Below are 16,361 nucleotides of genomic sequence, written 5' to 3'. Positions count from 1 at the left end.
ACAACGGCTCAGCCGCGAAGTGGTAGGCCACACAAGCTCACAGAACAGGACCGCAGAGTGTTGAAGCGCGTAACGTGTAAAAATTGTCTGTTCTCGGTTGCAACACTCACTACATAGTTCCAAACTGCCTCTGGAAGCAATGTCAGCACAAGAACTGTTCGTCGGGAGCTTCATGAAAATGGTTTACATGGCCGAGCAGCAGCACATAAGCCTAAGATCATCATGCGCAATGCCATGCGTTGCCTCTGATGGACTAAGGAGAAGTCAAAACGCTTTCTCTGGAGTGATGAATCACGCTTCACCATCTGGCAGTCCGATGGACGAATCTGGGTTTGACGGATGCCAGTAGAACGTTACCTGCCCCAATGCACAGTGCCAATTGTAAAGTTTGGTGGAGGTGGAATAATGGTCTGGGACTGTTTTTCATGGTTCAGGCTAGGCCCCTTAGTTCCAGTGAAGGGAAATCTTAACTCTACAGGATACAATGACATCCTGGACAATTCTGTGCTTCCAACTTTGTGGCAACAATTTGAGGAAGGCCCTTTCCTGTTTCAGCATGACAATGCCCCCGTGCACAAAGCGAGGTCCATACAGAAATGGTTTGTCAAGGTCAGTGTGGAAGAACTTGACTGGCCTGCACTGAGCCCTGACCTCAACCCCATCAAATACCTTTGGAATGAATTGGAACACTGACTGTGAGCCAGGCCTAATTGCCCAACATCAGTGCCTGACCTCACTAATGCTCTTGTTTCTGAATGGAAGCAAGTCCCAGCAGCAATGTTCCAACATCTAGTGGAAGCCTTCCCAGACGGGTGGAGGCTGTTATAGCAGCAAAGGGGGGACCAACTCCATATTAATGCCCGTGATTTTGGAATGAAATGTTCGACGAGCAGGTGTCCACATACTTTTGGTCATGTAGTGTAGCTTCATAGTCCACGTATTATGATGGGGTAGAATGTGAAGATGGTTTATCGTTTAGCCTTTAGCTAAATAGTGTTTATTTTGTTCCTCTCTGTGCAAATGTTCTGGTGGCTCTATTGTAGGCTACCCTATCATTCTGCATGTATTAATATGGTCTCATTTTATGCARWGTATAAATTCCCAATTAGTAGACAATAATGTTCAGTGAATGTAACTTTCACTTTAACAGATGACGTAACCTAATTTAATTCMATTTGTGCYGCTTCAGTTYTTTGCRAKAACTCCTCTGCTGTGGAAACGACGGAAGCGCAGTTCTGGATTTTGGTTTGACTGGTAGAAAGAAGGATGGAGTTTCTGACAGGGAACCCGTTTACTACACCCGTGGGCCAGCGAATAGGTAATTGTTACATTTTAACTAATAAAGTAGGTTTATAGTGGTTTGCGCGTGAGTTTGTAGATAGTTTACATTGTTGCATCGGACATGACAGGCTACAAGACATTGGTAGGCTATTGTTGGAAAACAGACACTATCACTCCATAAAACGACAAGATAATCCGTAGGCTATGGAAAGGGAAATTGGCGTTATTGTTTATGTATTTAATAAGAAACGAAACTGTGACAATTGCTTGCTTATAGTTAGTTAATTGATCAAGATTGACAGTGCAAAAAGAGATTTAGATTATGCTATTACTTGACTGACACTGGCACCGCACAATAATACCCTAGAGGCGGGTTTACAGTGTTTTAATCCTGAATTTCATTGGCCAGTTTGGGTATTCTTGCTGGTCTATAGACCAATCGTTTGGCAAGCTCTGGGTGGGGTGTTGAAAAATTGTTCCCTTCCTTCGTGACCTAATTTTAAGAAGGGGACATTTATTAAAGTTCCAATGCAGCCATTTTTATCTCGATATCAAATCATTTAAGTACCTTACTGTGAATGTTTTAAATTCAAATGGTCAAAAATAAACAATGTACTTCTTAGCAAAGAGCAATTTCTCAAGCAATAATTTTGCTAGGACAGAGTGGGAGAGGAAAACTGAAAACTAACTGTTATTTGCAGAGGTTTGGAACTCTTTCTTATTGGTATATTAACTAATTTACCAGGTAGGCCAAAACTCCATCCCACCAAAACAGGCAAAAATTTCAGGTAGACTTTTCTCTTACACTAAACAGACATTATCGTTTTCACAGTATTATTTCCACCTAATAGTGTGAAAATATTTATCAAACATAGGAAATCACATTTTTGACTGCACTGGGCCTTTAAGAAATAATGGAATAACATATATACTGTAGATGTTTCAGAGTGAGTAACGTTGCTGATTAATAATTAATCTGCTTGCCATCTTGTTTTTATGTAGACTACAAGTGGCCTATTTTATCTTATAAGCTTAAACTCCCCCTGTGACATAATTATAGATGGAAAAACAATCTGCCTACTTTAATGTATATGACCACAATGAGACGGTACAAGTAGGAGAGGTTGTTCTACTTTCTCAACTGAGCTAAATCCTGTTTCTATCCCCTCCCTTTCAGAGGAATGAAGACAGAACATTTAATTTGTTTAAGTAAACGTCTGCCAAGGAACCTAATGCTGGTCACATGAACCAGTCAGTTAGATGGAGAAAGAATGAGTTTGACAAACAAATAGGGATTTAACTCGCATGGATGAGTAGAGGCATCATCAAAGTAAGCTAATAAACAGCTATTGAGAGTTGTGTAATGAGGCAGAGACCGTTTCACAGTGACTATGTCTTCCAGATAATTTTATGCAAAATAAAGTGCAATGTCTCAATTGTTTTTGTTCTCAGAATATGCAACCAGCTCCGGTCTGCAGTCGGAGGACTGGGCCCTCAACATGGACATCTGTGACATCATCAACGAGACAGAGGAGGGGTGTGTATCCTCTGTTGACATAATGGACTGTTTTTTCCTTTTTTTCTCCTTACTGTATTGTGCTCTTGTTGTTTGAAGTTGCTTGTTTACCTACAATGATTACAGGCCTAGAGATGCATACAAAGCAATAAAGAAGAGGATTGTTGGAAACAAGAACTTCAGAGAGGTCATGCTGGCATTGATTGTGAGTGTCATATTTACCTCTCTCATTCACCATACTTTTTTCCCCCTTTTCTTCATGAACTTGTAACCTAACTTTCTTTCTCTCTCCATCTCTCTTATGTCATGTTGGTTCTCAGGTACTGGAAGCGTGTGTGAAGAACTGTGGCCACAGGTTCCATGTGCTAGTCTCAACCAGGGAGTTTGTTGAGGGGGTTCTTGTCAGGTCCATCTTACCCAAGAACAATCCCCCTCTGGTCCTGCATGACAGAGTGCTCAGCCTTATACAGGTGAGAGATGGCATTGGTACTCATACCTTCAGTAAGTCACAGAGCTGTGTTGGAATTGACAGCTAGCTATTGTCGGGTGTGTGCTGTTTATGATGTGTGTTTGTCTATTGTTCAGGCATGGGCAGACGCATTCCGCAGCTCACCAGCTCTGACGGGCGTGGTCTCTGTGTACGAGGACCTGAGACGGAAAGGACTGGAGTTTCCCATGACTGAACTGGACGGATACTCCCCCATTCACACTCCAAATAGGGTATACCTTCAAACAATGACTGGTGAAAATGCATGCATTTCCTCACTGACAAATACAGATTACAACTTTCTGCTAAACCTCTCTTAAGCTGTTTTAACTCCCTACTCCTTAACACTATTCTCTAACTCAATTGGTTCCTGTGCTCTGTCCACCAGACTGTGCCTGATAACGGGCCTACTGTCACTGTATCTGCTGCACCCTCATCCACCAGGCCTGTCCCCATATCACCACAGCTTCCTGCATCCCAACAGAGCGAGCAGGGACCCCTCACCTTCACACCGTATGAGGTGATTGGAACGCTCACGTCATACAGGGGCCTCTAAAATGGCATGGCTTTTATTTTAGTAACACAACAATCGTTTGCATGCAGGCTGAATTCACTCCAGGGCATTACTTTAAAATCCAATTACCTTGTGCACTGTGGATGTTTCAGTTACTTGTTTCACATTCAGAATGTATAATAAAAGTTGATGCTTTACAGTATTATGCCAACCCCACCCCACACAATTTAGCATATGAGTGCTGATGACATTGACTCCTATTCCAGGTTAAAAAGTTGAAGACCGACCTGGGAGTGGTTCGAGGTAACCTGACCGTGATGTCAGATATGATGTCTCAACTGGATCCAGCAACAGCTAAGCATTCAGACAAGGAGCTGCTTCAGGTTAGTTGGTTCGCTCGCTGGGCTCTCTCTATGGCTGTTCATCCATGGCTGTGACACATGTCATCTGTTTGTATCCATCTCTCTTGTCCATTGCTGTCTTTTTGCTGACTCTCTGTATCTCCTGCTCTCTCTCTGTCAGTAGGAGTTGTATGCAGCATGTAAAGACATGCAAGATAAGATAATGGAGCTGGTCCCAAGACTCAGTGAGGAGAAACTGACCGAGGAGCTGCTGGTTGCCAATGATGAAATCAATGCCACATTCACTCGCTACCAGAGGTATTGTCCTAAATGATCATCATCAGATACAGTCAATAATTCCTGCTGTGATAGCAGTATGATTTTCATTATTTCCTTTCCAGGTTTCAGAGACTAAGAGCTACACAGCAGGTAAGTGTTTTTTCTTAAGGATCTGTGGTCCTTTACCCTTATCACAAATGCATGTTTGGATGAGAAATATGTACTGTTCAACTTCACCTTTTTCCCAATCGCCTAGAGCCCGACCTACGTCAACCTTATTGACCTCAGTGCAGCAATCAAGCCTGTTGTTACAGCTCCCACCCACAGCCATCTCAGCCGATCAACAGTGGACACAGTGTCTAGTCAGATGACAGGACTCAGTAAGTAACTACAGTGTTCCTCGATCTGATAGAGGTTCTCAATGTGTCCTTAAAGTACAATTCATTATCTTACCCTGTTTTCCACATAGGTATGAGGGAATTCGATGAATTTGCACAGAACAGGAGCATCTCACAGACACAACCGAGACCGAGGTAATAGACAGCTCCAACAAAAGTCCAGGTTTTGCTTTCATGGTAGAATGGATTGTTCAGACTTATAGCAAGAGTGAGAGGGAGCTTACTAAAGCAGGTGTCAAGACTTTCTCATGGCTTAGTACTGTATAACAAATGAACTAGTGCTGTGGTTGTCTTGTCACTCCCTGGCTTGTTTAGGTTATAACAGTCCTGCTCCAGCTAAGCTGGTGCACTAGTCTAGACTGGAAGTGAACCTGGCTGGCTCAGGATGGTTGCTTATCTTACTCAAGATATTTGTGCCATTCATTCTGTCAATAAGGATTATGAATGGAGTCTGACATGAACTGCAAGCTTACATGGCTAGTGAGAAAACTGTGCAAACATTTGCAATACAAATGTTGAAGGAACATTTCTCCTCTGTATTTGGTTTTCCAATAAAGTTGTTCATACTTTGGCCAATGGTTACTTGTGGAGATGGCTATTATTCTACTACTGTATGTAAACTGCATAATTTTCTTAGCAGTGAAATGTGTGTTTTAGTGAGCGGAATGAAGGTGTTGCCGACAGTCTGGCTCAAGCACAGAACACCAGATTACAGAACACTGGAACGGTCAGTAACCCCAGAATTATTTAACCCAGGACAGATTTGAAAGGATGTTTGTTTAGGAAGGGCATTGCTTGTGTCCATGGAGTCCTTATGCCCTGTGGAGTGTTACTAAGTGTCACTAATATGTACAATAACCCTGTGTCTTAGGTAATGTGTAGGTCTGCCCTGCCTCTATATGTTTAAACAATGTTCTCTGTGTCCTGCCACAATTTCACGTGCAAAATTGGCAATTTTGTTAGTGCTATAAGATTGTCTGTCTGTCTCTGTTTTGTCTCGTGGTTCATAACCCAATGTTTTGTGTTATGGCATGCATGTCTACCGGTATCTTTGTTCGTAAATAAAAATGTCTGTGTAAAGGATGACAGCCCAGACTCCACCCTTGGGTCTGATTGGCTGGCACAGTGCCATTCCTTTTGCATTCTACCCCTGGGGCTTATGCTGGGATGTGTTGTATTCAAGCATGTTTAGTGTGTATTTAATGAATGATTGTTTCCTTTCCGTCTTTGTACTGAGATGGTTGTATGATCTTTTTTCCGGTGTGCCTGATCTGGTTATTTTTTTCTTACTTGATTTTTGCATTCATGTGTTGAGTGTTATAAGTGTTCATTTCTGAAACTGATAGATGGTGTGTATTGGCACATCTTAAAGGGATACTTCTGGATTTTGGCAATGAGGCCCTTTATCTACTTCCCCAGAGTCAGATGAACTCATGAATGCCATTTTTGTCTGTGTCCAAAATAGCCTCATTGCCAAAATCCCCAAGTATCCCTTTTTAAATCATGACTCTTCTAAATCATTACTATGCTTGCTAATTTACTCCCCACTCTGTTCTGTTTTCCCTGCCGTAACTTTGGTGTGGTGGATGGATCCCTTGTTTCCCCGTCTAAAATAAACTGGTTTCAATCAGAATACTAGGGGTCAGCATGCTTGAATGGTGGTTATGTGTAGATTGCCCAAGAAAAATCTAAAGGTAATGGTACTCCAGAGTCTGGTCGTCACAAGAAAACAGTGGCTTACACTATCTCTTGCCTAACTCTCCCAGATCCCTGTGAGTCAGACGTCTGTGATGGATGACATTGAGAAGTGGCTGGATGTGGACGAGGTGGGTCACTGTTAGCATTCACTCAATGTCATGGTATACAAGCAGAGTCCAACTTGGTTCCATGTTATACCAGTGCCAGTCCTTGCACCCCCTCTCTAATTTGGTTTTATGGACTATACATAGTATACAGTAATTGCAAATGCCTGCACGGTGCTTTACCCCAGCAAATGTAACATTCCTGGATTTTTGAACATATTCAATTTTGTTTGGACATGTGACTGTTGACGTGACCATAACAGTCMTGGCTTTCATGTGTGTCACAGGAGGACGACATGGCTGATTCAGAGGGTGTGACAAGTGAGGGTGAGCTTCTATTTCTTAGTTCCTCATCCAGCTCTCATCCACTCCCTGGGTATCGCTATGTAGATCCAACAACAGTTTAGTTTGCTTCCTTGTACTATTACAAAGTCCTGAGTAATCCTTTTTGAGACCAACAAAGCCTGCCTAAGGCAACTTCTCTTTCTCCCTCCTTTTAGAGTTTGACAGGTTTCTGGCAGAAAGGGCGAGAGCAGCGGAGCGACTCCCGTCCCTGAAAGCTTCTTCTCGTGACAACAACAACTACTCCGAGTCATAGGCCAAGCTGCAACCTGTCACACAACCAATGCCATTTTCCCAAATAGTGTGAGAGGACTGAACTGGATGAATGTATGATTGGCACATACAGTGAGTAAATGACTGGTGGGAACAACAACTCCTGACAATTGGGTTGTGCTACTGACACTCAGGTAAACAACAGAACTACTTTATGTTAAACTCTCCTGGGTTTAGGTCTTTATCTAGTATGCTTAATGTATATTTTTATGTTAAGGCTAAATGAACTTGGACCAAGTGTTTTTAACTTACACTAAAAGAGTGCTTTATGATAAGAACTTAAGTCGTCTCGTGCCACTATGTATATGGATATCCAGCAGAGGCTGGTGGGAGGAGCTATAGGAGGATTGGCTTATTATAATGGCTGGAATGGAATTGAATGGAGTCAAACATGTGGTTTCCTTATGTTTGGTACTATTCCATTATTCCATTCTAGACATTATAATGAGCCCGTCCTCCTATAGCTCCTCCCACCAGCCTCCTCTAGTGTGGCTGCGGATACAAACATTTGCACAATGATTGAGTTTAATTCCTGTTACATTTCTTAGAAGAGAATGGAATATGCCCAATATTTTCAGATGAACATTGAATGGTGTGCATTCCAGAAAATGCAGGCATGATATACACAATGTTAGTAGATTGCAATAAGCTATAATTAGGGAAAATGAATGATGTGATGCTCATGATGAATCCCATTTGTAATACAGAACACTTTTTTTAGGAAGAGCAATACAAACGTAATTGTTTCTGGAGTACTTGAAGTTTAACAACTGTTACACAATGTCATGATGAAATACTGTAACATTAAACACAGATGAAGTCTTAAAGATAGTTTGTTTTTATTCACTCTGGGAGATGGGTGCTCAGCGTGTGGGCTGATTTTCATGGTTCTGCAAATATGATTGATTTCTGTGTTTTGTAAAATTGGTATACCATAATTCCACTAGTCTGTGATTGAATAACACAATGGTTTTGCAATTTCCAATGTCATTTTAAAAAGCGTGTTGAATCTGTCAAGTACTTACAGGAGTGTTAATGCTTTTGTCATATCAACTTTAAAAGGTGTCTGAAGAAACTGGGATGCCATAACTTTTACACGGAACAGCGAAGGGCTTAGAGGAGCTCCAAACAGCTGTGGCAAGAGGAAGTTGAACTATGTATTTTTTCCTGATACAAGGAATTGATATCCGAAGTTCAACGTTTTAAAAACGAATGTGCCTAAAACCAAAGTATGAAAGAGGCCATTTAGAAATGCACTGTGAAGCATAAACTAGATCAATGTTTGGTTCTCTGAAATACTAGATTTTGATCTGTAAATCTCTATTCTGCATGGTATCTAAACTATACTGAACTAAAACATAAATGACCATTTTACTGAGTTACAATTCATGAAATAAATGTAATTAGGCCCTAATCTATGGATATCACATTACTGGGCAGGGGCGCAACCATGAGTGGGCCTGGGAGGGTATAGGCCCACCCACTTGGGAGCCAGGCCCAGCCAATCAGCATGATTTTTTTTTCCCACAAAAGGGCTTTATTTCAGACAGAAATACTCCTCCGTTTCATCAGCTGTCCAGGTGGCTGGTGAAGACACCAGATGTGGAGATCCTGGGCTAGCGTGGGTACATGTTGTCTGCAGCTGTGAGGCCGGTTCAACGTACTTCCAAATTTTCTAACATGATGTTGGAAGTGTCTTATGGTAGAAAAATTAACATTCAATTATCTGGCAAGAGCTCTGGTGGACATTCCTGCAGTCAGCATGCTGATTGCATGTTCCCTCAAATGGAGACCTCTGTGGCATTGTGTTGTGTGACAAAACTGCACATGTTTGTGTCCTTTTGTCCCCAGCAAATGAGAAATGCTCACTAATAGGGATGTGAACCAATTTGTGCACAAAATCTGAGAGCATTTCTGGGATCTTTTATTTCAGCTCATGAAACATCACGTTACGTGTTGTTTATATTTTTGTTTATTATAAATCAAGATTGCTGTCTTGGTCTTTTTCAGAATAAGCTGTTTACCTCCATTTCTGTATCCTGTGTACAAGTGGAAGGACTTTTATTTATTTAACTAGGCAAGTCAGTTAAGAACCAATTCTTATTTACAATGACTGCCTACCCCCGGTCAAACCTGGACGACACTGGGCCAATTGGGAGTCCCATAGGGCCGCGCACAATCACGGACTTAGAGACTGCTTTGTTTATTTGGTTGGTAATCTTTTTTTATCAGTGGTTTCGGTTTTCTACAGGTTTAATTGAAAATTTAAATGTTTTATTTGAAGTAGGCTACTTTATGTTATTTGCAAATTAAATGTGCGAACCCCGCTTACCGGACAACTGGCCATGTGAAACGAACTCGCCCAGAGCGTGGCAATACGACGAAGTTTCTCAAACCAGAAGCGCAACATCGCGAGACTTCCAAGCCGGGATTTGGGTTTTGAGAAGTAAAGAAATATTCCTTAGTTGTACATTTTCTCGAAATCTAAAGGCACAACCTAGATTCGAGCCAATGTCTTAAGTAGTGTAACATGTTATTACTCCAACATCGGGAAAGTGACAAACTGAAACGTTTTTATTTTCGTCAAAACTATTTTACATCGAAGGAGTGCCTTTGATTTGACTGCCTGCACATGCGTAGTTCGGCGCCAGACGACCATTAACACCCGATGACGTGTWTCTACGCATGAGTTTAGCCAGGCAACGTCGCCTACAAGTGTAATCGGGGATAGTTTATCATATCTTCATACTGTACTGTCTTTGGCTATATGTTTTGAGACGTGGTTAGATTCAGAAAACACCTCTACACTCCCATAGCTTCTGATTGGTGCTSCTTGATACGCCCACGTGCTTTACATATCACTCTGACGTCACTTACATTATTTTTGGCCACATCTTACGTTGTTATCCTGTCTAGTCTCCTTATCCTGTCTAGTCCTGTCTACTTTGTTATCCTGTCTTGTTATCCTGTTAACTGCTTGGAAATATTTGGACAGAAATTCACCATGCTTCTTCGAACAGCTGTCCGTTATCTTAGTGCCCCAATAAGAGATATTTTGAGACCCTCAACTACCACCTCAAACCGGGGCTATGCAGCTATCRCCGATGCTAGATCGGTGCTGGAGCATGAACTTGAAATGATCCGAACTGGTGGAACGTGGAAAGGAGAAAGAATAATCACGTCCAAGCAGGGTCCTCATATCAACGTGGACGGCAGTCGTGGCGGTGAGTASTCTGACGTTATAACGTTAGTTAGGGGTCAGCTCACCAATTATATTGATTTGCCTACCTATGTATTGCTGTCCTCAAGTGACATGAAAAACATATGGCAAAAGTTGGCACCGTGGAATTTAAGTCTAGTCTACCCACGTTGTCTAACGAGGTCGAACTTGTTACATACAGACAGCTAGGAGTTGTAGCAAGCTAAGTTCGCTAGCAAGTTTACCTACTAGTTTAGTCTTGTTCGCCCCATCTGAACTTCGCGGAAATTCATTTCAGCCTGGTGGTGTTGGGGTAGCTAGCTACATGACCGAGACTTGCCCTACTTGGCAACTGGAAGTTATACGTGTGCTTAGTGTTATCGTGATTTGTGGTGGCTGCTGGTGTTCTTAAACCCATATTTCTGCCACCAATGTAACTACTAAATTGTTACTGTTCACTTTTGTGTACCAGAGAAAGACTGACCCCTAGTGCTGATTTATGAATGGCTTATGGCATATCCTCTCGTGTACAGCTGGCACTCTTCTGTATTTGCCAGTAAGTACACAATGGCAGAAATCCCACTCATACTCCCCCCAGCAGTCATGCAAGGTTACTGTGGTAATTGTTACTGGTAAATCAAGCTTTCTCTGGCAGTTGGRTCAGTATTGTTATGGTGTGCATGTCCTCTGGAGAACCTGGCTTATATATGCTTACCTATTGTTTCTCTCTCTCCCCATGCAGACATATTGAATTTCTGTGCAAACAACTATCTGGGCATCTCCAGCCATCCCCATGTAGTGGAGGCAGGGATAGATGCCTTGAATAAGTATGGTGCTGGGCTGAGCTCAGTGAGATTCATCTGTGGCACACAGGTAACCTAAAGACTGCTTGCTCAAGTGTTTCTGGTGGTTCTGTGTGAGTTCACATTACTCTGTGATGGTGTCTCCTCTCATTCTCGTATTACCATATGATCCACAGGACATTCACAAAGATCTGGAGCAGAAGCTGGCTCAGTTCCATGAGCGTGAGGACTGCATCCTATATGCCAGCTGTTTTGACGCCAACGCAAGGCTATTTGAGGTTTGTGATTCTTGAATACATTAACATGCGATTAACTGTTTTATAATATTCTGTTGCGTGGTCTGTCTTTACAGTTTCTGTGCCACTGTATTAAACAGGCCTAAAGTAGTAGGTCAGGGAGGAGAGGTGACCRAGAACCTGATGGTCACTCTGACAGAGCTCCAGAGTTCCTCTGTGGAGATGGGAGATCCTTCCAGAAGGACAACCATCTCTGCAGCACTACACCAATCAGGTCTTTATGGTAGAGTGACCAGACTGAAGCTACTCCTCAGTAAAAGGCGCATGACAGCCCGCTTGGAGTTTGCCAAAAGGCACCTAAAGGACTCTCAGACCATGAGAAACAAGATTCTCTGGTCTGATGACACCAAGATTGAACTCTTTGGCCTGAATGCCAAGTGTCATGTCTGGAGGAAACCTGGCACCATCCCTACGGTGAAGCATTGTGGTGGCAGCATCATGCTGTGGATATGTTTTTAGCGGCAGAGACTGGGAGACTTGTCAGGATCGAGGGAAAGATGAACGGAGCAAAGTACAGTGAGATCCTTGATGAAAACCTGCTCCAGAGGGCTCAGGACCTCCGACTGGGGTAAAGGTTCACCTCCCAACAGAACAACAACCCTAAGCACACAGCCAAGACAATGCAGGAGTGGCTTTGGGACAAGTTTCTAAATGTCCTTGAGTGGCCCAGCCAGAGCCTGGACTTGAACCCGATCGAACATTTCTGGAGAGACCTGAAAATAGCTGTGCAGCGATGCTCCCCTTCCAACCTGACAGAGCTTGAGAGTATCTGCAGAGAAGAATGGGAGAAACTCCCCAAATACAGGTGTGCCAAGCATAGCTTGTAGCGTCATACCCAAGAAGACTCAATGCTGTAATCGCTGCCAAATATGCTTCAACAGAGTACTGAGTAAAGGTTCTGAATACTTATGTAAATGTGATATTTCATTATATATTTTTTTTGGGGGGGGGGGCTGTAACGTAACAAAATGTGGAAAAGGTCAAGGGGCCTGAATACTTTCCGAATGCACTGTATAAGGTGGATATGGGTTTCTATCTGTTTTCTCTCAGGTGGGTACACAGTGGGTCCTAAACCTCTGATTGACCTGCTGAGGCAGCGCTCTCGTCCGTACCTCTTCTCCAACTCCCTACCCCCTCCTGTCGTGGGCTGCGCTACCCGGGCTGTCGAGCTGCTCCTCGCTTCCAATGAGATTGCTCAGAGTGTCGGGGACAAAACCATGAGGTGGGAATCGGGGGAGGGGACTGGGGCCTCTGTTTTGGTGAATGTGGAAGACACCATCTAAGCTTATGGAACGGTTTAACATAGGAGCACGGACAAAAACAGATAAGCCTTTTTGTGTTGGTCTTTGTGAAAAATACGTATGAGCAAAATCATGAACAGGACATGTTTGAAAAGAGCAATTGAATCAATCAAATTCAATCAAATGTATTTATAAAGCCCTTCTTACATCAGCTGATGTCACAAAGTGCTGTATAGAAACCCAGCCTAAAACCCCAAACAGCAAGCAATGCATGTGTAGAAGCACGGTGGCTAGGAAAAACTCCCTAGAAAGGCCGAAACCTAGAGAGGAACCAGGCTATGAGGGGTGGCCAGTCCTCTTCTGGCTGTGCCGGGTGGAGATTATAACAGAACATGGCCAAGATGTTCAAATGTTCATAGATGACCAGCAGGGTCAAATAATTATAATCACAGTGGTTGTCGAGGGTGCAGGTCAGCACCTCAGGAGTAAATGTCAGTTGGCTTTTCATAGCTGATCATTCAGAGCATCTCTACCGCTCCTGCTGACTCTAGAGAGTTGAAAACAGCAGGTCTGGGACATGTAGTACGTCCGGTGAACAGGTCAGGGTTCCAAAAACGCAGGCAGAAAAGTTGAAACTGGAGCAGCAGCACGGCCAGGTGGACTGGGGACAGCAAGGAGTCATCATGCCAGGTAGTCCTGAGGCATGGTCCTAGGGCTTAGGTCCTCCGAGAGAGAGAATTAGAGAGAGCATACATTCACACAGGACACCGGATAAGACAGGAGAAAATACTCCAGATATAACAGACTGACCCTAGCCCCCCGACACATACATTTCTGCAGCATAAATACTGGAGGCTGAGACAGAAGGGGTCGGGAGACACTGGCCCCATCCGACGATACCCCCGGACAGGGCCAAACAGGCAGGATATAACCCCACCCACTTTGCCAAAGCACAGCCCCCACAACACTAGAGGGATATCTTCAACCACCAACTTTCTATCCTGAGACAAGGCCGAGTATAGCCCACAAAGATCTCCGCCATGGCACAACCCAAGGGGGGGGCGCCAACCCGGACAGGAAGATCACGTCAGTGACTCAACCCACTCAAGTGACGCACCCCTCCTAGGGACGGCATGGAATAGCACCAGTAAGCCAGTGACTCAGCCCCTGTAATAGGGTTAGAGGCAGAGAATCCCAGTGGAGAGAGGGGAACTGGCCAGGCAAAGACAGCAAGGGCGGTTTGTTGCTCCAGTGCATTTCCGTTCACCTTCACACTCCTGGGCCAGACTACACTCAATGATAGGACCTACTGAAGAGATGAGTCTTCAGTAAAGACTTAATGGTTGAGACCGAGTCTGTGTCTCTCACATGGGTAGGCAGACCATTCCATAAAAATGGAGCACTATAGGAGAAAGCCCTGCCTCCAGCTGTTTGCTTAGAAATTCTAGGGACAGTAAGGAGCCCTGCGTCTTGTGACCATAGCGTACGTGTAGGTATGTATGGCAGGACCAAATCGGAAAGATAGGTAGGACCAAGCCCATGTAATGCTTTGTAGGTTAGCAGTAAAACCTTAATCAGCCCTTGCCTTAACAGGAAGCCAGTGTAGAGAGGCTAGCACTGGAGTAATATGATACTTTTTGGGGGTTCTAGTCAAGATTCTAGCAGCCGTGTTTAGCACTAACTGAAGTTTATTTTGTGCTTTATCTGGGTAGCCGGAAAGTAGAGCATTGTAGTAGTCTAACCTAGAAGTGACAAAAGCATGGATTAATTTTTCTGCATCATTTTTGGACAGAAAGAATGACCTTGAGATTGAATAATCCCTTGTGCTGAAAAAGTGACAAGATTTGTGTTTATTCTGCATTAAACACTTTTGCTTGTTTCATCTCTTATCTGTAATGTGTCCTTCATAGGAGGTTGGTGGCACCTAAATTGGGGAGGATGGGCTTGTGGTAATGGCTGGAGCGGTATTAGTGGAATGGTATCAACCATTCCATTTGCTCCGTTCCAGACATTATTATGAGCTGTCCTCTGCTCAGCAGCCTCCACTAGTGTCCTTCCACACGTGTTTACAGTTTCAAGAGCACTACATGTTTCCCAGAGAACCCAGTTAGCAACAATGAAAGTTGAAGGCATTGATACTGTATAAGGAACGAGTGTTATTTCTGTAATGTCTTTATTCTCTCCCCCTCTCGTAGGTTCAGAAACAAAATGACAGAGGCTGGGTTCACCATCTCAGGCTCTGACCACCCTATCTGTCCTGTGATGCTGGGGGATGCCAGCCTCTCTGATGGCTGATGACATGCTGAAACTAGGTGAGGCAACAGTTCAGGCTGAATATGAATGGAGCACAAGCMGATTTCAAGCATTATCAAACATTACAACACAATCTGTATATTGGTTTGAAATACTCTATGGATCTAAGGCACTGCATCGCAGTGTTAGATGTGCCACCAGAGACTCTGGGTTCGCGCCCAGGCTCTGTCGCAGCCGGCCGCGACCGGGAGGTCCGTGGGGCGACGCACGATTGGCCTAGCGTCGTCCGGGTTAGGGAGGGTTTGGCCGGTAGGGATATCCTTGTCTCATCGCGCACCAGCGACTCCTGTGGCGGGCCGGGCGCAGTGCGCGCTAACCAAGGTAGCCAGGTGCACGGTGTTACCTCCGACACATTGGTGCGGCTGGCTTCCGGGTTGGAGGCGCGCTGTGTTAAGAAGCAGTGCGGTTGGGTTGGGTTTCGGAGGACGCATGGCTTTCGACCTTCGTCTCTCCCGAGCCCATACGGGAGTTGTAGCGATGAGACAAGATAGTAATTTACTAACAATTGGATACCACGAAATTGGGGAGAAAAGGAGGTAAAAAAATAAAATAATAATAAATAGAAATACTCTATGGATTTTTTTGTCCACTCATTTTATAGAACTGAACTATTTTTGAAACGCTTGATCAAAAAGATTTCTGTGGAATTACAAATGAGTGGACACACATCAACCTGTAGAGGGAGACAGATATACTCATTGATATTTTGTATTCAACCTAATAGGTTATTAGCTGCAAACTACACTGCTTGAATACAAGGACTGGGAATTTTTTTTCATTTGAATCAGGCCTCCAATCTGCCCTTTCTTGAAGAACTGTAGTCTTCAGTGTTATGTCTATCTACTACAAGTACCCATTATTCTGTCTCCCACAGGAGTGTATGTGATTGGATTCTCCTACCCAGTAGTACCAAAGGGCAAAGCCAGAATCCGCGTCCAGATCTCAGCGGCCCACACTGACCAGGACATTGACCGCGCTGTGGATGCTTTCATACAGACAGGCAGGAAGCATGGAGTTCTGTCTTAAATAGAAGAACTCGTGGATCATTTTGCTGCCAATAAGCAAGTCTAAAAGACAAGGAGCTTGCAGAGTTTGGACTGCAGTTACAGGTTACACAGGAGGCCTATGAATGACAGTGCGACAAAGATAATTTATTACATACAGGGTAATGTGTTACAGATGAAGCTCAATTGTGGTCAATACTATTTGTGTTGCGTTTGTGTTGCAGTTGAATGAATAAAATACCTTTGTTAACAAAACGTTGTTATTGTAACGA

General features: G+C 43.7%; 1 protein-coding gene and 1 pseudogene across 3 annotated transcripts; both read left to right on the top strand.

Annotated features, from left to right (window-relative positions):
* The first annotated feature begins 1,180 nt into the window (after positions 1–1,180).
* Positions 1,181–8,060, top strand: LOC111981847 (target of Myb1 membrane trafficking protein). Of its 3 annotated transcripts, none has more exons than XM_024013316.2 (15): positions 1,181–1,318; positions 2,734–2,818; positions 2,924–3,002; positions 3,118–3,267; positions 3,383–3,517; positions 3,673–3,804; positions 4,065–4,181; positions 4,324–4,457; positions 4,541–4,568; positions 4,675–4,798; positions 4,888–4,951; positions 5,474–5,543; positions 6,583–6,642; positions 6,906–6,945; positions 7,119–8,060. In XM_024013316.2, exons 1-15 carry the CDS (start codon positions 1,267–1,269, stop codon positions 7,214–7,216), a joined length of 1,368 nt encoding a protein of 455 aa, XP_023869084.1. In that variant the 5' UTR covers positions 1,181–1,266; the 3' UTR covers positions 7,217–8,060. The 3 variants fall into 3 exon arrangements, with proteins under 3 accessions (XP_023869084.1, XP_023869086.1, XP_070305759.1); XM_070449658.1 differs by lacking the exon at positions 1,181–1,318 and adding an exon at positions 2,473–2,611; XM_024013318.2 differs by lacking the exon at positions 3,673–3,804.
* Positions 8,061–10,237: 2,177 nt separating this feature from the next.
* On the top strand, positions 10,238–16,213 carry LOC111980107 (2-amino-3-ketobutyrate coenzyme A ligase, mitochondrial-like; annotated as a pseudogene).
* The last annotated feature ends 148 nt before the right edge of the window (positions 16,214–16,361 follow it).

This window comes from Salvelinus sp. IW2-2015, linkage group LG20 (genome assembly GCF_002910315.2).
Source record: "Salvelinus sp. IW2-2015 linkage group LG20, ASM291031v2, whole genome shotgun sequence".
NCBI lineage: Eukaryota > Metazoa > Chordata > Actinopteri > Salmoniformes > Salmonidae > Salvelinus > Salvelinus sp. IW2-2015.
The sequence above is the reverse complement of the archived record's forward strand: the minus strand, read 5'-3'. Positions and strand labels throughout refer to the sequence as shown.

What these genes read in the sequence shown, in the direction of transcription:
- LOC111981847 (XM_024013316.2), top strand. Translation starts at nt 1,267, where the DNA reads ATGGAGTTTCTGACAGGGAACCCGTTTACTACACCCGTGGGCCAGCGA. An exon ending in CAGACAAGGAGCTGCTTCAG is followed by an intron (nt 4,182 to 4,323) that starts GTTAGTTGGTTC and finishes CTCTGTCAGTAG; the next exon opens with GAGTTGTATGCAGCATGTAA. An exon ending in GATTACAGAACACTGGAACG is followed by an intron (nt 5,544 to 6,582) that starts GTCAGTAACCCC and finishes TAACTCTCCCAG; the next exon opens with ATCCCTGTGAGTCAGACGTC.